The sequence below is a fragment of the Cynocephalus volans genome, chromosome Y, assembly GCF_027409185.1.
Source record: "Cynocephalus volans isolate mCynVol1 chromosome Y, mCynVol1.pri, whole genome shotgun sequence".
Taxonomy (NCBI): domain Eukaryota; kingdom Metazoa; phylum Chordata; class Mammalia; order Dermoptera; family Cynocephalidae; genus Cynocephalus; species Cynocephalus volans.
The window spans coordinates 3,514,673-3,536,012 of NC_084479.1; the positions used below are offsets into that span (position 1 = coordinate 3,514,673).

At 33.1% G+C, this 21,340-nt stretch overlaps 1 protein-coding gene across 6 annotated transcripts in view; it reads left to right on the forward strand.

The window, feature by feature from the left end:
- LOC134368928 (lysine-specific demethylase 6A-like) overlaps positions 1–21,340 on the forward strand; it is a 174,504-nt gene that overhangs the window by 133,453 nt on the left and 19,711 nt on the right. For 5 of the 6 annotated variants that reach the window (XM_063085172.1, XM_063085167.1, XM_063085168.1 and 2 more), the window contains 6 exons: positions 2,973–3,037; positions 3,111–3,185; positions 3,674–3,822; positions 6,307–6,421; positions 8,344–8,531; positions 9,318–9,459. In XM_063085172.1, the coding sequence (XP_062941242.1) occupies positions 2,973–3,037; positions 3,111–3,185; positions 3,674–3,822; positions 6,307–6,421; positions 8,344–8,531; positions 9,318–9,459 (734 nt within the window). The remainder of the gene's footprint in view (positions 1–2,972; positions 3,038–3,110; positions 3,186–3,673; positions 3,823–6,306; positions 6,422–8,343; positions 8,532–9,317; positions 9,460–21,340) is intronic. The other variant, XM_063085169.1, reaches the window with a different exon arrangement.

The following is a 21,340-nucleotide window of genomic DNA, read 5'->3' on the forward strand; positions in this document are numbered from 1 at the left end:
AGTATGATGTGTTAACCATCGTTTTCATGTATGCCTTTTATTATGTTGCAGAAGTATCCTCCTATGCCTACTTTGTGAGTGTATTATCACTTAAGGATGTTCAGTTTTGTGAAATTCTTTTTCTGCATCAACTGTGATGATCATCTGGATTTTTTCCTTCATTCTATTAATGTGTATCATACTGACTGATTTTTGTGTATTATACTTGAATTCCAGGAAGAATGTCCACTTGGGTCATGGCATGTAATTTTTCTGTATTATGTTGCTGAATTTAGCTCACTAATACTTTCTGAGAATTTCTTTGTTAATGTTTATAAAAGATAATGGTCTATACTTTTATTTTCTTGTAGTGTCATCAGCCCAGGGTGTGTCATAATAGAGCTGGCTTCCTTGAATTAGTTAGGAAGTGTTCAAGAAGTATCAGTATTAGGCAAAACACAGTCTTTCAGTCAGTTCTGAAATGAGTTAGAATGTTGCAAATAATGTCTACTCGGCCTCTTCTGGTTTGAGGCAACAAGCAGAACTAAATTGCCATGTTGTCCAGAATAACTTTGTACCATGCCTGGGAGGGAATGGGGCAAGGATAAGTGAAAACACAAGGTTTCCTATTGATTTGAGCATGGCTTTTTCTTGACCACGGTTTCTTAGCTGCTGTAGAACTGTGACTATTTTCCGTACATTCTGTAAGAGTATTTTAGGTAATTTAAAAATTTTTGACATGGAGAAGTGAGGGCTTGAACCTCCTTATCCACCATTTTGGCTGATGTCACCTGTCCCAGTTTCTTTTTATACCATGTTACTGAGATCATTTACACAGTATGCAATTCTCCAATTTATTGTGTAAGTTCAGTGGTTTTTTAGCGTCTTTTTGGTTATGCAACCACCATCATAATCAGTTTTAAAGAATATCTCATTATCCCCAAATGAAAGCCCCTACCCATTTGCAGTCGTCTATATTTCTCCCAACTTCCACAGTCCAAACAACCACCTATTTACTTTCTGTATGTATAGATTTGCTTGTTCTGTATCCCTATGAATGGAATGGTGTAATGTTGTCTTTAGTGACGTTTTTTAAGCATATATATTTTCAAGATTTATCCATGTTTGTAGCATGTACAAATACTTCATTTCTTTTTTTATTGTCCAATAGTATTCCATTGTATGGATATACCACTTTTTTTCTTTCTTTTTAACTATCAGTTTACAGACATTTAGGTTACTTCTATTTTGGGGGTATTCTCAGTAATTATATTATGAATACTCATAAACAAGAATGTATTTGTGTGGACATGTATTTTTATTTATCTTGGGCAAATGCCTAACAGTAGAATTCCTAGGTTATATGATAACTCAGTGTGTTTCCTTTTAAGGAAATGCAACATTACTTTTCAAAATGGCTCTACCATTTACATTTCTGCCCATGATTTCTAAGGGTTCTATTCTTTCCAACACCTTTTGTTATATGTCCTTTTGATTCTAGTTATCTTAGTGGTTGTGAAGTGTTAAGTCATTATGATATTGATTTGCATTTCTCAAATGGCTGTTTGTGAATGTCTTTTCATTGACATTATCTGTGTATATAGTATATATCTTCTTTGGCAAAAGGTGTGTTCAATTCTTTTGCCTATTGTTTGATAGGACTATTTGTCTTTTTATTATTCAGTTGTATAAATGTTCTTTATGTATAATATTGTTTCAGTTTACTCCTCAAGTAGTTAATATGCAGATATTCCTTCTGTTTTGTGAGTTTTCTTTTCACATGTGATGGTTCTTTGAAGCAAAAAAGTTTTAATTTTGATGGAGTCTTATTTATTCACTTTTCTTGTGTTGCTTTTTCTTGAGTCATTGCTAAGAATCCTGCCTAATTTATGGTTATGCAGATTTACCCCTACGTTTTCTTGTAAGAATGTTATAGTTGTAGCTCTTACATTTATGTTATTGATTCATTTTGAGTTAATTTTTCTATGTGATATTAGGTAGGGGTCCAACTTCATTCTGTTTACATGAGGATTTCCAGTTGTCCCAGAACTGTTTCCCTATTACACAATCTTGGCATCCTTGTCAAGAGAATAACACACATTTTTATGTTCAGCATTCAGTTTTTTTACATTTACTGTGGAAACGTTTTATTATTTATGAAGAATTCATAATGTCAAAAATTTAGCCTATGAAGAACTTCTTCTGTGTGCCCTCAATTTTTAGTGTGATTCACACAGGGAAGATCAGGGTGATTAAACAAAATGATAATTAGAAATAGAGGATCTTAACTTTGTTTACCCTTATATCTATCTGTATGTGTGCATATTTGTAGATATATGTAAACATAGTCCTTCTGTCAGTTCAGAATGCGTGCCACTGCTTTGCTACTTGGCACTTATAATTTTGATAGTTAGGACTTTCCTTAATCTTGCTTTAATTTTTTCTTCATTATTTTATATTTGGGACAAGTATAAGAATCCACATATTTCTTATGGAATAGTGTCTACAGGGTAGAACAAAACTGTTTTTTTATTTTTCAAATAGGGAATTAGGTCTTCTAAGTAGATCTTTTCCTACAGTTTTTTCCCTAATTATTTGTCAGTTTTTGCATATTATTCTTACTTTGTAGTTCTCCCTCAAATTCCCTTGACATCATTTGAAGTGAAATTTGTCATTTAGAAAATCTGTTGGATTAAAGGAAAATTAGAATGGGCACATGCTTTTCTTATAAATTAGTTTAAACCTTATTTGTATAATATTAATTTTGTGGCTGTTGGAGAAGTTTGAGTATCATGCCTTTGGGCTTTGACTTTTTGGGAGTCTTTACCTAGTGAAGTCATTGAAGGTATATTCTGTGAAATGTGCCTATAGAAATTTAATGTTAAAAACATAGACAATACTGCTCACATGGATCAGTATTTTTTTCATTTGTATTATGGAAATGGTAGCCTGTTACAGGATACTAAATGTGAACATTTTTGTTTAATCCATAGGAAGAAAATGATAAAAGAATGCAACGTAAAGACTATTCAGATAATGAATCCATGTCTTCAGATAAGTAAGTAACTGATAGCATCCTCTCAGTATTTCTGTCTGAAAGACATGGATTTAATATGCTCTCTTTTTTTAAGTTCTGGAAGGAGAAGGAAAGGACCTTTTAAAACCATAAAATTTGGGACCAGCATTGACCTCTCTGATAACAAAAAGTAAGTCCCTTAGCACCAATACTATTAATATGAACTTAAAGCAAGGAGGATTGCAGGGTTGGAAAATTGTTCAATAGAAAGTTTTCTCATTTCCTATTCTTTTCTATCCCTAGTAATTTTTTAAACATACGAGGACTAGCTAAAAAATCTAGCATTTTGAAATTGTTTTTACAATGTTTTTACAATTAGAATATTTTTGTCTTAAGAAAATTATGGTACTAATTTTACAAGTTTAAAAATAGAAATTAAACTGTTTTATTTAGTAGGTTATTATAAATTTTTTTGGTTTTTTTCAGTGATCTCTTTGTTTTAGGACTTTTTAATCTTTGGATAATGTTAAACCCTCTAGTACTACTTCTGACTGTAAAGGTAAAATATTTATAGGCTTAATTGTTTTTCTGATTAGATCACAAGATTTTTGAAGACATGGTTAATTGTCATAAATATTTGCAGCAGGGTTTCACTCTTGATATGTTATTTTATTGCAGGTGGAAGTTGCAGTTGCATGAGCTGACTAAACTTCCTGCTTTTGTGCGTGTCGTATCAGCAGGAAATCTTCTAAGCCATGTTGGGCATACCATACCGGGCATGAATACTGTTCAGCTCTATATGAAAGTTCCGGGGAGTCGAACACCAGGTGATTTTTATGAACTACTATGTCATATATAATTGAAAAAAAAGAGTTAATCAGATGTGAAACATGCACACAGAACCATTCTCTTCTCATTTATAATTAATAAAGCTAAAAAGATTTTAAATTTTTTTCTCATAGGTAAGAAGATAATTATTCTCACAGCTGAGATCAGAGTATTAATTGTTTACTCAGTTTTTAAAAGAATCCTTCTTATATGTAAATAACAAAACCATCACAAAAATTTAAACTGGAAAGAGGCACTAAGTCACTACATGAGTGAAGGAACTTATAAAGTTTTTATCCCATTGAGTGCAAGCTGACAGTGCTTTTCAAAGTATTTACTACAGTTACATAAAGAGCCTATGTTATATCATGAACTAGTTTACTGAAACTATGTAATAAAAATTTTATCAGCAATACTGAAAATATATCATGCACTGATGTTTTCTAATCTGTTCAGTTTTCATTTTTAAAAAATGTAATTTAAGAAGTTTCTAATGTAAGAGTTAGCAAAATTTTTTTAAAGGGCTAGATAGTTAATATTTTGTTTTTGTAAGTCAAGAAGTTCATATTTTGTAGGTACTTATTTAAAAACATAAAAATGAATTTTAATAAATTAAGTGCAGATTTTTCTGTCTACTAAAGAGAATAGAATTATTTTTGGAAAAATAACATTTCACTTCACTGGGCATCAAAATAAGTGTTCTCATATCATCAGAATTGAGTACAAATGCACATGTGTTAAAGTTGTTTTGTAATGAGATGTTCGAAAATGTTTTTTCCTTTTTGGTTTTGTTTGGCGGCTGGCTGGTATGGAGATCTGAACCTGTGACCTTGGTGTTAACAGCACCATGCTGTCTCCCAAGTGAGCTAACCGACCAGTCCTGAAAGTGTCTTTTCACATGAATGGATTGATACTGCCAAATATTGATATCAGTCTAGGAGCATATTTTCTTAAGTGTATTAATTGCTTGGAAGGCAATTACAGGCATGTTCAGATTTTTTACTTGATGCTCTACGTTTGGGTTTTGTTGCATTGAAGATTAAACATTTCCAGTTGAAGGTCAGTTACACATACGGATTTTGAAATATGGAAATTTTCTCTGCACTTGCACTGAGGGTGGGAAAATGCTGCTGGAACTGTAGTTTGAGCTCAAAAAGTAAGTTGGAAATATTTGTAGAAATAAAGATCTAGCTTTTTAAAAGAACTGTAAACAGTGTAGAGAGTAAAGTGTATAAAACAGGTTGACTCTACTTGTGATACAAAAAAAATTTATGTCCTGTTTTTTACCTTGTAATTTTTAGGTTGACTCTGTTAAGAAACATTTGAAGCCTGCACCAAAATTTCCATGGCCAATCAGTGTTGAATAATAGTGGTTGACAGTAGTTCTTCCCATTCAGAAAAAAAATTTCCTCCTCAACCTTGAGCTCTAAAAAATAACAAAACAATTTTCACCGTTGCTAGCACTGACGAACTTTTTGGTAGGGCAAGAGAAGATATTTAGCTTCTATTTCTGACAAAAATTTGTGGAATTGATGTTCAATGTGTGAACATTGATAATGGCCCATGATAATGTATTTTTGCAAGTCTGCCAGTGAATAAATACAATGATGATAACTGTAGATATTATTAAGCACGTTACATTTCACAATAAATGAAAATGAAATGAATCACAAAATGTCTTTTTTCATTTAAAAAGTTGCAGAGGAAAAAATAAACTTCAAAGATTATGTTTTTGTCATTGTGTCTGAAGTGTTTGGATTTCTTTACTTCTTTGCATAGCATTAGTACTTAAATAGTGTCGTGTCCCATGCTTAAGGATTCCTTGGAAGAAATATATAGTATGTTTTAGTTCACTCTATATAATTTAAAGAAACAGTATTTTGAATTCCCATTTATGTGGGTTTTATTCCCGTTGTTACATAAATAGAAATGGTGTAACAGAGTTCGTAATCTGACATGATCTTTAAGCATGGTCTAAAAAATTCAGATTGCTCATAGACTTTAAGCTAAGATGATATATACAGTATGTAGTGTAAATGCTTATTACTCTTCCAACAAGGGTAGGTACATGGTATTGCCCTTGGTGTCCTAACATCACTAATATTAATTTTTAAAAGCTCTGTTCCATGGGCAATAATATCCATCTACCCATGATTGAAGAGCTATTAGCATTTACATTATATATTGACATTAGATTGGAATGTTTTAGGAGCTGTAGAGTGCTAAGTGATCAGTTACATTTTGAAAACAATACCTCTTTATTTCGTTAATTTTCTGATATTATTTGTGAGAATTGGGGAGTGGCTTATGGAGGAAGAAGTAATAACAATGATAATAGTTAGCATTTATTACATGTCATGTGCTAGTCATTGTTCTAAGCATTTATTTTTTACTCAGCTCTCAAAACAATTCAGTGTTTTAAAGGTATATTTCCCCATTTAATTTACAGTGTGGTTGTGATTTGCATTTTGTTTTATTTTCAGGTCACCAAGAAAATAACAACTTCTGTTCTGTTAACATAAATATTGGTCCAGGTGATTGTGAATGGTTTGTTGTACCTGAAGATTATTGGGGTGTTCTGAATGACTTCTGTGAAAAGTAGGTTTCTGAACTAAACTTTTTAAAACATAATTATAAGAAAATTGTAAAGGACAAATGCAAAGCTGGGTTTCTCAATGTAGCTGCCATTTTTTGCTTATTGTTTAACAGAAATTTTATTTTAAGTGATTTGATTTAAAATCTTTCATATCTTTTATGTTGTCTGGAATACTTAAAAGATGTCATGTAACCAGTCTGTTCAGTCATAGGTATGAGTTGAGAGCATAGAAAGTAAATTGTTTTTTATGTTAGTGTAGAAAATTGATGTTTATTTGATAAATGTGGTTTAAAAAAATTAGTCTTATTATTGTTTTTAGAAATGGGAAGAACTCTAAAATTAAACACCATTATAGCTTATTAATAATGCAATGTCATGTAAATTTTAATTTAGCCTAAAAATATCAATGTCCCATAACAAGGAAATTGCATGATTTTTTTAGTGCTGGTAATGATATTAGTAGAAAAATTAAAATGTGTAAATTATACATGTATTGTATACTTACAATATGGGACAAGTATTGGGACAAAATTCTCATAACATTTCAAGTGAGATTTATTTTAAAATCAATTAATAGGTATAGTTCACAAAGTAATTTGTACTTTAAAGTTTTGGAAAGTCTTTAATTAAAGTATATTTTATTTGGTACAAAGTGCATCATAGTAAAAAGAAGGTAGTTTAATCAAATTTTATCTACTGGCAAGAAATAGTAACTTTTTACAATTTCTGCTATGTAATGTGTACGTTTTCCTCAGTAACAAAGTTGAAGTCTTTTAAAGTTTAAAGTTAATTAAAACTTCTTCTGTCTGGACTTCCTGTACCAGGAAACTGGTAGTTTAAGAAGGGAAAGAGAATTGTCATATAGGAAATTTGCACTGTGTCCAGAAAGATTTATTTCTTAAAGCTCTGAAGATGTGTGTTGTTACCCTTAAGTACAGTGATTTTTGTTCATTATTTTTCAGTAGGTACTGGTTATTTTCAGTGCTTAGGTTTCTCTCCTTTCCAAACAGAGAGGTATCCATAAGTTAAAGATAGTTGGAAAACACAAGTGATATCCAAAAAGTTTGAGCTTGGGAGTAAATAAAAATACTAAGTTAAATGATTTCATTTATATTAGGTTGCAGAAATATTGCCCTCTTTGCAATTTATTGCAACCTTATTTTGCAAAAGGATCATTACTTCTGATATTTATAATTTCTGTAGTTTTTTTTTGACTCTACGTATAAACCAACCATTGTTTAGAACTTTTGAAAAACTACTTGATCTGTCTTAGTTTTGCTCTCTTCCTCTTCTTTTTTATTAAATAGAAAGTTTGCTTGTTTTATAATGAAAGTATGTAGGTAAAATAGGGCTAACATTTGTGCTGTGCTTTTAACTTTTCCCTTTCTTCTTTTTCATTTGTTTGTTTTGTATTATCAATTCCAATTCTTTGGAAGTTTACAGAAAACATACCATTTTTTATTTCTCACTTGTCATCATCTACTAGACATATTAAGAAAAGCTTTACATTTTTAAGAGAAAAAATGAAAGAGAATAAGACTCCATATAGACAACTCCAAGTCACTTTAAAATTAAAGCTTAGTAATTTGGTCTGATTGTGTTGGTGCCAGCAATGATAGAGGTTCATGTATGTGACTTGAAACTTTACTGTATAGACTTTTGAAAAGTAAGTTTAAGGTAACAGTAACTGATCTTTGTGTAAGTCAACCAATATTCACCTGCAATTTTTTTTCCTCAGGATTGACCCTCCACGTTGAAGTCTTCACTTTTAAAAGAGACAGTTCTTGTTGTAATGCTTTTCAGTGCACATTTTTAATGAGATAAATACTGAGAGCATTTTTTAAACTTTTGACATTATCTTCCCATCATTGATGAGGCATAAAAGAACTTGGTCCTTTATATTACTTATTCTCTTTTTTTACAGAAATAATTTGAATTTCCTAATGAGTTCTTGGTGGCCCAACCTTGAGGATCTTTATGAAGCAAATGTTCCTGTCTATAGGTTTATTCAGCGACCAGGAGATTTGGTATGGATAAATGCAGGCACTGTGCATTGGGTTCAGGCTGTTGGCTGGTGCAACAACATTGCCTGGAATGTTGGTCCACTTACAGGTATTTTAATTAATACATTAAAAAATTTTACATTTTAAAGGACTGTTTCTAATATTTATTATTTTATGTTAGAAAACAACTTATTAAAAAGAGAAAGAGTATGTGTCCTAGGAAAAATCTTAATTGTTATACAGAGTTTAAAATTCAAGCTAAAAAATGACAATCCATGAACAGAGATTTCAGCAAATAATAAGTTTATTTCTTTGTAGCCATAAATAGTATACTTGATGTTTGGGTGCTGTATAGTATACTTAGTATACTTAGTATACTTGTGTTTGGTTTTTAAAAATGAAGTCCTTTACAGAGGAGTGAAGCACAGTTGTTATTCTTTAGAATTTTAAAATTTCATCTGGCATATCTCATGAGCAGCTCTTGTATATCAGAGAATTTAATATATGTAAGGTAAGCAATTTAGCCTTTGTGTCCAGGAAGATCTGAATTAAGGCTTAACTCCACGTTAACTTTCTGACTTTGGGATGGTTTTAAAAAAAATTCTTAGGGACTCAGTTTCTTCATCTACAAAATAGGGATTAGAAAATCTAGAAGACTTTGAAAGAATGGAATGAGATAAAGCATAAAAAGAACCTAGCACAAAGCCATCCATATTGTGAGTGATGTTTGCATGAAAGATCTTCTTAACCATAATTATCATTAGATGTAATAATCTTACAGTGTTTGAGTTTTTCAGAGTTGGTGTTGAAGTTATCGTCTGAGAGGTGATAATTATTACCTTCATATCTTTTGCTATTTTAGTTACTTTTTGACTGTTGCTTTTTTTTCTCTTAGCCTGTCAATATAAATTGGCAGTGGAACGGTACGAATGGAACAGATTGCAAAGTGTGAAGTCATTAGTACCCATGGTTCATCTTTCCTGGAATATGGCACGAAATATTAAAGTCTCCGATCCAAAGCTTTTTGAAATGATTAAGTAAGTGCTTTCAAAAACTCACGTAGTCCCTCTTTTTGGTGGCGGAGTGTTAACTATTCAATATTTTTTTCTCCACAGAGTTATGTTGACTTCAGATGATTAAATAAATAGTCGAGAAGTCGTGGTGCAATGCAATAAGAGAATTCACATCTTAGGAAAAGTCCTTTTTTTCCAAATAGTCACTTATGATTATTATGGTACAGACAGAAATAAAGGCATACAGGATCTATACCAGTAAATGCACAAATCTGTATTTTCCCCTATAGTCTGATTAAACTGATATCGTAGGACAACTTAAAGTTGTTTTATTGTTTTTCGTTTATTTTATTTTATTTTTCCAATTATATTGAGGTATAGTTGACAGTCAAAACCTGTGTTACACCTTGATACACGTACATTATGAAATATACATCACAGTCAAGGTAATTAACATCTGTTATGTCACGTAGCCATTTCTGTGTATGAGTGAGTGGTGAAAACACTATCCTCTTAGAAAATTTCAAACATACAAGACACTATTGTATTAACTGTTGTCATTTTATGGTACATTACATTCCCAGAACTTATTTATCCTGTACAACTGAAACTTTGCACTCCTTGACCAACATGTTTCTATATCTTCTTTACCCCAACTTCTGGTAACCACCGTTTTATTCTGTGCTTCTGTGAACTTGACATTTTTGAGATTCTGCATTCAACTGAATTAATATAGTATGTATCTTTCTGTGTCTGGCTTATTTCACTTAGCCTAATGTCCTCCAGCTTCATCCAAGGTGTCAAAGATGACAGAATTTTCTTCTTATTTAAACTTCTTTAAAGACTTATTTCATTGTGGTTCTCTATGTCGATTGCAAATAATGATGAAATGAACACGAGAGTGCAGATTTCTCTTTAAGATACTGATACTCATTTTCTTTGAACATATACTGATTAGTGGGATTGCTGGATCATATGGCATTGTGGTAGGAAAAGATCTTGGAATTATTTTGATATTTGTAGTTATTTAAGACTTGTTTTGTGACCTCACAATGTTTTATGTGTACCTGAGAAGAATGTGTTGGGTGAATAATTCTAAGTATCTGTGTTAGCTCCATTTGATCTACAGTGTTATTTAAATCAGCTCTTTTTTGATTGTCTGGGATATTCTGTAGGTTATTATAAGTATGGTATTGAATTACTGTCAATTTCTCTCTTAAGATCTGTCAATATTTGCTTTGTATATTTAGGTGCTCTGATGTTGGGTGTGTATATATTTATAATTTTTATACCTTCTAGTTGAATGGACCCTTTTGTTATACATTGACCTTCTATTTCTGTACAGACAGTTTTACTTTTAAAAGTTAGTTTCTCTGATCTAAATATACTACCCCTGCTCTCTTTTAGTTATCGTTTGCATGGAGTATCTTTTTCCTTCTTTTCACTTTCATTCTTTGTGTAGACTGATTACTTAGTCTTAATTTTTAATTTGTTCAGTCACTCTGTGCCTTTTCTTTGATGAGTTTAATCCATTCACATTTAAGGTAATTTGGTTACTATTGCTATTTTAAAAATTGTTCTCTGTCTATCATGCAATTGTTTTATCAGTTTTCCTCTGCTGCTGTCTTCCGTTATTTGGCAGGGTTTTGGGGGAGTTTTTTTTTTATAGTGATTTGCTTTTATTCTTTTTCTATGTATCTTTTGTGTAACTTTTGTAGGTTTTTTCTTTGTGTTAAGTAGAGTTTTACATAAAATATTTTGTAGTGATACCCTGCTCTTTTAAGTTGACAATGACTTAATTTCAGTTACACACAAAATACTTTTATGCTTCTCCCCAAACACACTTTGGTGTTCCTGTAGGCAGAGTTTGTGTCTTTCTACACTTTGTATCCTATTAAATTTTATCTTTTATATTCCCCAGTGAGATAATTTGCTTTCATATGTTTTTGCTTTGTTGTTTATCATGTTTCTGTTTAAATTTGAAGAACTCCCTTAAGTATATATTGTATGACAAATCTAGTGGTAACAAACTCTCTTGGTTTTTGTTTTTCTGAAAAAACTTTATCTGTCCTTTATTTTTAAATTGTAATTTTGCTAGGTGTAGTATTCTTGGAGGGCAGTTTTTTTTGTTGGTTTTTTGTTGTTGTTGTTGTTGTTGTTGTTTTGGATATGTCATTCCATTCCCTGGTAGCTTGCAAGGTTCCTGCTGAGATACCCATTAATTGTCTAATGTGGAATCTCTTAACATATGATGTGTCACGTTTCTCTTACTGCTTTCAAAATTTTCTATTTGTTCTTGATTTTAGTCCTTGATTTTAAAGTTTGATTATAGTGTGTCATGGTGACAAGATCTTGGTGTTCATCTGTTTTGGGCATAATGGGATGTGTGTTTAGCTTTCCAATTTGGGGAAATTTTCTGCCCCTTTCTCTTTCTCTTATCAAACTTCTGTAATGTTTACACTTTTTCAGTTGATGGTGTCCCATAAGTCCTGTGGGCTTTCTCACTCTTTTTCATTCTTTTTTCTGTTTGTCCTTTCACTGGATAATTTCAAATGATTTGTCTTGCGTTTATTGAGTCAAGGATTATTTTCAATTCTTTATCAGATCATTTGTAGATCTTCATTTCTTTGGGGACAGTTACTGGAAAATTATTGTTCTCCTTTAGTGCTGTCATATTTCCTTGCTTCTTTGTGTTTTTTATAGCCTTGTGTTGATGTCTGCACACTGGAGAGAGTAATCACCTATTTCACAATTTATGGACTGGTTTTGGTTGGGAAAGAGCTTCACCTGCAGGAGGTTTCATAAATGTCTGCCTGATATTGTGTGATGGTTCACCTCTGGGGATGGTGCAGTGGCAACATCTCTATCCAGCTCCCTCAGCTGAGATCAATGTTGGTGAAGATTTGGAGGTCATTGCTACCTGTGGTGGTGACAAAAGCTACTGCGGTCATCTTGTTTTTCCTACCCATAAGGGGAAGTTATGACCAAGGTGATCTCTTTTCATTTTAGGTCTGGCATGTGAATATGTTTGTGGTGGTAGTTGTGCCACTACAGGTGCATGTGAGGGGTGGTGGCTCCCTCTTCAGGTGTTCCACAGCAGATGTGATGGCTGTTGAAATCATTGGTGGCAGAGGCTGCTGTGGTTTTCTGCACAGTGGGATGCTGTGGAGAAGGATTGAGTTTGCTTCTGCTTATGGCTGCTGTTGATAGCCCCTGTTTTTTTTCTTTGTTCCTCCTATGGAGCTGCCCCCAAACATGGTAATTGTGCTTGTCTCTCAGTGATCTGAGTAGGGTGGAACAGAAGCAGATCTTTCAGGTAATGCCACTGGGCAAGTTGATTGCTTACCGTGCTCTCCTTTTCCCCTATGAGGGGATCTCACTAGTCAAAATCTTTCTTAACTGAGCTGTGGTGACCTGAGAGATGGCATGGTACAGGCAAAATGAAACTGTTCTTCCTGCCTTTTCTGTGTACTTACTTGCCTTTTTCCCTCCACTGTGTTGTTAGGGTTTCTTAAGTGGACTCCTGAGCTCTGCCAAAGCTTTTTTCATTCATTGCTAGCTGTTTAATTGTGTTTTTTTGTGGGGGACAGAGGCTGGGATCTCCTATCCTGCAGTATCACCATTGCCTAACATCTTTAGTTTAAATATTGGAAGTCTGTCTGCAGCAACAGTGAGTGAGAATGGTGTCACAATATAATTACCACATAGAGAGCTTAGCATTTAAAGTAGCAACTTAATTAAAATAGTGAAATTTTCTGACTGTTCTAATTAAATTATCTCTCTCATAGCTTGTTTTAGTACTCATTACAAATTTAATGGATTAACTATTTGAATAAATATGTTCTAATAACTTTTCATTTATTAGTATAATCTCTGTTTCAGCTATTTTGTAACTGTATTTTTGATACATTTTCAAACAGTGCCACATGGCAATATTTCTCCAAATTGTTTTACATGTTTTTCTTTCCTCTGTTATCTCCACCAGCACCAGAATGAAGGATAATTCTGGTCAAAGGAATTTGGAGAATTTTGGACCAAGCAGTTAAACCAATGTCCTTTTGTCATTGTTGTTAAGTTTATTCAGACTGTATCATATTACATATATATATATATATATATATATATATATATATATATATATATATATATATATATATATATATATATTCATGTATTTTTTGAATGGAAAAGTAAGATTCACAGTGTTCTCAAACTTCTTGGACAAGTATCTTTAAAAAATGGTGCTGGCTTATTTTTTAAAAACAATTTAAAAACTAAATTCAAAATTTTTGTTCTAACAAATATATCCAAACAAAAAACTGTGAAGCCAGTGTAATGTGCCTGTGAGTTCAGGTACTATTTTATCCATTGATTCATTTTATTAATCTATTGTTTGGATTTTAAAATTGGAAACGATTTTAAAGAGCATTTAGTGAACAACCCCATGTAAAAATCCCTTTTCTGATATCCACAGTTGTAATTACTCAGTAATTTCCTTATGGTCATTACTTAACCTATTATTCTTGGAAGCTATTCACAGGTTAGTAATTTAGTACATCTTTTAAAACTTACACATCTTAGCATTTTTTTAGAATAGACGGATCTTCATTCGCTCTCTGCTTAATATTTTTACAAATAGTTTAAAAATAGCAACAGGGAAAGACATGAATCAAAAGAATATTCATTATGTTGATTTTGTCTTGATTGAAAAGATTTATTGCCTGACACTATGAGTGAGGAGTCACTGTAATAGTTAAGCTCTGTATATAACTTTCTCTTTGACTTAAATTAACTTTGGAAGGCATACTTAATCATATATATCACAAAAGAAATCAAACAGACAGGTGACAAGATAGAAATTAAAGGATAAGAGTTTTCATTTTTTGCTTGATTTTCAGTGATTAATAAACCTATTGTATCTTTTCTAAAGAAACAGAGAAAAAACATTCCAAAATCTCTCAGTCTATATGTATTTTAAAAGCTTAATTAAGTAGAAAAATATTTGTCTAAATTCAATGCTACATTTTATGAATAAAGCTACCTAATATGGCTATTAAAAAAAAAAACTTAAGAAACTTTTTTTCCCTTACCCCTTATGTTAGAAATGAATCTAATTTCTCCTGATGTAGACTATATCTAAAGCTTGTACCTTTTCATTTAAGCTCTTTTTGTTCATTCATATTAGTTGAAGAACATATAAACTTTTCAGCTAGAAATTTCAAGTCAATTTCACATCAGCAACAGCTGCAAATAGAAAAATTTTTTATATTGGAAGTAAAATTTATCAAATTTGCCAGTTAGATTAATTGGCAGCAGTATGGAGAATTAAATGAAATTATAGGTGTTACAAGTTTGAAATGGGTCTCATTGCATAAAGTGGGATTATAGGCATGATTTAAAAGGTTATTTATTGTTATAGTTCAGGAAAGAGACAGAGCCCAAAAGTTTCAGGTAAAGTAGAATAGACATGGTGATTGGATGATAGAGTGAGGGAGGAATCTGGGGTGCTGGATTTTGGTTTGCTTCACTCATACAACATTTGTGCTTGTCACTTAGACTTAATCTATGGAGTAAGGAGAGGAGTGAGTTAAGTATAAGGAGTGGTGATTACCAGCTTGGCATAATCTCTAGAGAATGCTTAGATAAAAATTTCTGTTTAAACTGTCAGATAGATACTTGGCTGTATTGCTTAAAAAGGGGTTCTGAGATACAGGTCTCTGCTCATGTTAAAGATATTGAAGTTTGTAAACTCTTAGCTATTTGTGAAGCACCACAAAAGGACTGTGTCAAGTGTTAATTATGTCCACTGATCTCATTTTAATTTATTCAATTCCAAGTATTTTCTCTATTAAAATATATTATTTTATAATATTCAAAATTTGTCAAGGCACATAGCTGTACTTTTCTCTATACACAGGTTGAGATATAGTATGGAAACTTTCCTTCCAACTTTGTATTTCAGAATTTTTAAAACTACAGTTACTTATAGGCTGTCCTTATAAATATGCTCACACAAACTTTTTTTTTGGCTAAACTGTGAAATTAAATTGCCAATGTCATGATATGTGATGGCAAATAATGTATCCCCCATCTCTTAAGAATAAAGTCAGTGTCTTTCTTAGTCGTAATACTGTTGACACACCTAAGAAATTTAAAATTAGAATATTATCTAATATACTTTCTGTAGTTAGAACTTACCACCTATGAAAATAGGGCTTTTTTAAAGCTGTGGCTTTTTCTCAATATACTCTTTTATTCCCAATTTGGTTTCACTCAAATTCACATTGAGTTTAGTATTTGATTGTTACATATTTTTTGTCTCTTTTAAGCATGTAAAACCCTTTCTAAGACATTCTTCTTTTCCTTTTTTTTTTTTTCTTTGAAGAAGCCAGACCTGTTGTTTTTCAGAACGTTCCACCTTTTGGATTTGTCTGATTATTTTCCTTCAGTTAGACTCAGGTTAAACATTATTTTTTTAAAAAGTACAGATAATATTGTGTTTTCCTGACTGTATAACATCAAAAGGTACACAGTATTTTATTTAGTCACTTCACAGTTGTGGTTGTTTAAACTGAGTGGATATATTTTCCTTGAATAGCTCAAAGGTATTTCCTACCCACTCTGGTGTAAAATTGTGCTACCTGTATTTCCACGAGCGTGTTTTGAGACATCATTTAAGTTAGTGGGAAGGTGTTTGTTTCTGCTGTTTAACTGTGTACTTGAAAATAAAGATTTCTACCGTTTGCTTTTATTTAAAAATGAGTTGATTGGAAATTAGATGAAATTCTCACTGTGCGGTTCATGACTGAGAGTTTCAGATATTTGAAATCTATTGTTTAGGTCTGTATATTCTCTGCATAGTGCTATGGCTATGCCTCTTTCTTCTTCATTTTTATATCTCCATTATGCTTTACCATTAAAGCATGTCTTGTAATAGAATCCTTGAAATGAATTAAATGATAATGCAGTAGACAACTCTTTTGGTACTGTAATTAGACTTTCCACTACAAATAGGGAAGATGTTCTCAATGTAGTTGAATGGTAAGTGAAGCCAGCTATAATGGTAAATATGGCTAGCTCTGACAAGTATAGTATACATTGTTGTAACGATGTTTATTTAAATTTCAGAGGGACGTTAAGTAACATTATCAAGTAATGTAGTAATTATATATTTCTGACATAGTTTATTCTGGGTTATGTTACCAGTAAATTAACTACTTTGTTAGTTGCCATTTAGAGCACAATGATAATATGAGAAAAGTTTAAAATAGATAAAGAACAATAGTGCGTTGCATGTTTTCTTCTAAAAATTCAACATTAAGAAATTTTAAATTTAAGGGGACCATGTCAAACAGTGTATTATGGAGTACAGATCATTCTTTATATCTAGAGTCATATTTTATAAATCCCCCAGTGATCTGTCAAAGAACGATGTCCTAGAATCAATAACATACAAAGTAGTAGTTGAAAATAAATTTTCTAAAAGGTATTTATCCAATGCAAATACCACAAACTTAATTTGTTACATATCTTTTTGTCATTCTGTTCACCATAAATGTAAAGCACTGCTTATACTTCACTTTTAAAGTTTACTATTTTATCTGCACATGTACTTCCATTGTGATTTTTGTGTTTGTAAAAATTATTATTTGTCTTTCTTTTTTAACTTTTTAATATCACAGGAAAGTGTTAAAGAGAAGGTAGTGTAGTGCTGTAGCCTGAAGTTTAGGCTCTGGAGTCAAATCTGCATTGTCTTGGCTTTTACTCTTACTGGCCTTAAGGACTTAAGAACATTACTAAACTTCTGTTAATCTATTCTTTTTTGCAAAATAAGAATGATAATTCTTATTTTTCTATCTTACATGATTTTACAGGAATTATTTGTGTTGTAGAATAGGAAATACATAGTCTAAACATGTTATCATTGTGTGAACTATTAAAATTTCAGTTGTTACTCATGCCACAATTTTTTTTAAGGTCAGAAATTAAGCTTTAGTTTAATATTTGTTATTATTTTAACTGAGTAATGATTTTGATTTTTCATATTGAATTTAAATGATATAATTTCTCATTTATTGACCACTAATTGCTAACCCTTTAGTAGAGTATTAGTTTTCTATTGCTGTTTTATCAAATTCCTACAAATGTAGTGGTTTAAAACACAATTTATGTTTTAAACCTATCTTGAAGTTATAAGCATTAGAAGTTTGAAATGGGTCTTGCTGTGTAAATTAAAGTAGGGCTATGTTTCTTTCTGGTCACCATAGGGGAGAATCTGTTTTCTTGCCTATTGTAACTTCCTGAGGCTGTCTGTGTTCTTGGCCCATGGTCGTCCCCTTCTGTCATCAAAGCCAGCAATGGCTGGTTATGTCATCCTCATATTGCATCAATCTAATACTAACTCTTCTGTTTCCTTCTTCTATTTTATGGACCCTTGCTTCTGTGTTAGACCCAATAAATATAATTCAGGATAATTCCCAAATTTTAAGATCTGCTGATTAGCAAACTTAATTCCATTTGTAACCTTAATACCCTTTGCATTGTAACATAGCATAATTTCAGATGGTGGGGATTAGGACATGGACATCTTTCAGAGGTGGGGGTGGATGGGTTTTATTCTGTTTACTGAAGACATGTTAATATTTTTAGGCTTTATAACAATATTTTAAAGTAGATAATGTCTTCTCTTTACCGATAAAGAAATTAGTCATACAGAAAAAGCTGGGATTTAAATCCAGGTCATCTGGCATAATTTTCTCTGCTTTTAACCATACATTGTAGTTGACTGTGGTTTCTTGGGCTCCTCCTAGGCCTTATTTATATGAAATGGGTGATTTTTAAAGCTGGTATTAGTGTCTCCTGAAAAATTAATGTTTAATTTTTCATATACAAAGTAAGAAATTTGAACTACTTTGTACTTGTCTGATCGTAAGAATCATGTGGGGCTTCTATTAAAAGTAAATTTTCATGTTGTATATTTTCCAAGTAGAGTCAGAGACATTGGGAAACTTTCATAATGGTCCAGAAGATTCTTGTGATTAGGCAAATTAGGTGTACCCTAGTACTGTGGCTTGGATGTCCCCCAACCTCACTGAGGCTTAACCCTCATTGTAGCAGTTAAGGGTGGGAAATCCTATTATGTAACTGAAAGGTGGCCTTGAAGAGGTGATTAGATGTAGGACCATTCGTACTGACTGGAATAATAATGGTTATCAGGGGCATGGTTCTGAGGGCTTTAAAAGGAGAGCACACAAAGAGTTTTCCATCTGGGCTCCACATATTTCTAACATGTGAGACTCCTGGGTCACTGTCACCACCACTAAGACCATCACCACATGTGTTTCCTGGACTTTGGACTTCCCAGCCTCTGAAACTTATTTTTTTTTAAATAAATTACCCAGTTTCAAGTATTTTGTTATAAGCAACAGAAATGGACTAATACAGAAAATTGGTACCAGAGAAGTGGGGTGTTGCTTGTAAAAAGTACTTGAAAATGTGGAAGTGGCTTTGGAACTGGGGATTAAGGAGAGGCTGGAAGAATTTGGAAGTACAGGCTAGGAAAAACCTAAATGCTGTTGAGGAAAGTTTGGAACTTCTTAAAGACTGATTATGTGGTGGCAGCAGAATGCTGATAAAAATATGGACAGTAAAGGATATTCTGAGAAGATCACAGATGTAAATGGGAATGAAATTTTTGGAAACTTGGGCAAAGATCATCACCCTTGCTATGAATTCACAAGGAACTTGGCTGCATTTTGTTCATGCCCTAGGACTTTGTGGAAGTTTGAACTTAGGAGTTATGAGCCAGAGTATTTGGCAGAAGAAATTTCTAAGCAGCAAAGCAAGTGTTAAGGAAGCTACGTGGCTACTTATAACAAGCCTAAGCTGTTATAGAGGCAAAGATATGATGTAAAGCCAGAATTTAAAAGGGAAGCAGAGTGTTAAGATTCAGAAAATTTGCAGTCTGTGTATGTGATAGAGAAACAGAGAGCATTTTCAGGAGAAAAATTCAGTGGTACTAAGAATATTAGTACAAAATCAAAGGATTCTTAAGAGAAGTGGAAAGAGGCCCTGAAGGCATTGCAAAAGCCTCTAGGGCCACCCCTTTCATTTTAGGCCCTAAGGTCTAGGGAGACAGAATGGTTTGGGGAGCAGACCTGAGACACCCTCCATGGGTAGTGCTTCCAGCACCAGCACCCCAGCTGCTTTGGCTGCTCCTACTGTGGCTAAATTGGCCCCAGGTATTTGTCATCAGCACCGCACTCTACCGAGTGAGCCACAGGCCGACCTTAGGCCCCAGGTATTTGGATGTACAGCTGTGGAAAATATAATCTGAAAGCCTTGGCAGCATACATGTGCTGAGATCTGTAGGCTCATAGAATGCCAGAGCTGTGAAGGCTTGGTAGCCTCCACCCTGATTTCAAATGATGTATGGAAAAGCCTGGGAGCTCAGGAAGAAACCTGTTATATTGGTGTATTCACCACATAGAGCCTTTGCTAGCGTGATGCCAAGAGGAAATGTGGGGTCAGAGTTGCAGCAGAGAAAACCCATCAAGCGCCATGAGAATGGGACTGACCTGGAGATTCCCAGAATTGTGAAGGTAGTGTGCAACACAGCCTGCGAGAACTAAAGCATCACCTGAGACCAGGAAAGCCATAGGAGCAGTGCTGCCAGAGGACGTGGGGACCCAACCCCTATACCACCATGCAGAGGATGTGGAACATAGAGTCAAGGTACACGATTCACCACTTTTGAGATTTGATGCCTGCCCTGCTGTTTTTCAGACTTATTTGAGACCTATTATACATTTCTTTTGGCCTCTTTCTCCCTTTTTGAATGGGAATATGTACCCTATGTTTGTCCCACCATTGTATCTTGGAACTAGATAACTTATATTGATTTCACAGCTGGGACTTTGAACTTTGGACTTTTGAGTTGAAACAAGTTAAGACTTTGAGGAGGAAGTAAGTATATTTGTGTGTGAAAAGAATGAGTTTGGGGGGTCAGGGATGGAATGCTGTAGATTGAATGCCCCCAACCTCATTGAGGCTTAATCCCCCCCTTAACTGTTGAGGGTGGGAAATCCTATTATGGAGGTTGAAATGGGGGGCCTTGAAGAGCTGATTAGTTTGTGGGACCATGCTATTGTGAATGTGTTAATAAGGTGACCACAGGTATGGTTCTGAGGGCTTTAAAAGGAGAGCATACAAAGAGTTTTTCTCTCTGTGCTCTGCTGTTTTCTGCCACGTGAGACCCCTGGGTCACTGTCACCACCACTAAGACCCTCACTGGATATGTTCCCCAGACTTTGGACTTCCCAGCATCTGAAACTGTAAGCAATAAATTTCATTTTCTTTATAAGTTACCCAATTTCAAGTATTTTGTTATAAGCAACAGAAATGTACTAATATAAACTATACTGGAAGGTCTGATTTCAGAGGTGAAAACCATTTTCCCTGTTTTTTACTTACTTTCTTTTACAAATTGATATACATCATAAGTAATTTTAAGAATGAAAAATACAGTTTTTTTGAAATTTTCAACCCTGTGATTAATATAAGTAGAATAAATTATTATATGTATAACTGACTCACAGAAACTTGTTGCCCTTTGTGAACATAACACTTGAGTAACAGGTGGCAGGAGAGCTTATTGTGCTTATAGATATCGCCATATGACAGACTCACTTTATCTGTATGGGTCTGTCAGTATGATAGATTGGGGAATGCAGAGCATCTCTTGGAACTCTTTAATTTGCATGCCATCTACTAAGATTGTGGAAAGAGGCTGAGATTATTGTCATAAAAACTCAATATTTTGTCAATTGTAGTTGTATCTAGCACAATATCTATTTCCATGCTGACATTTGGCAACTTATTTTGGAAATTTAGATCGTTCCCAGAA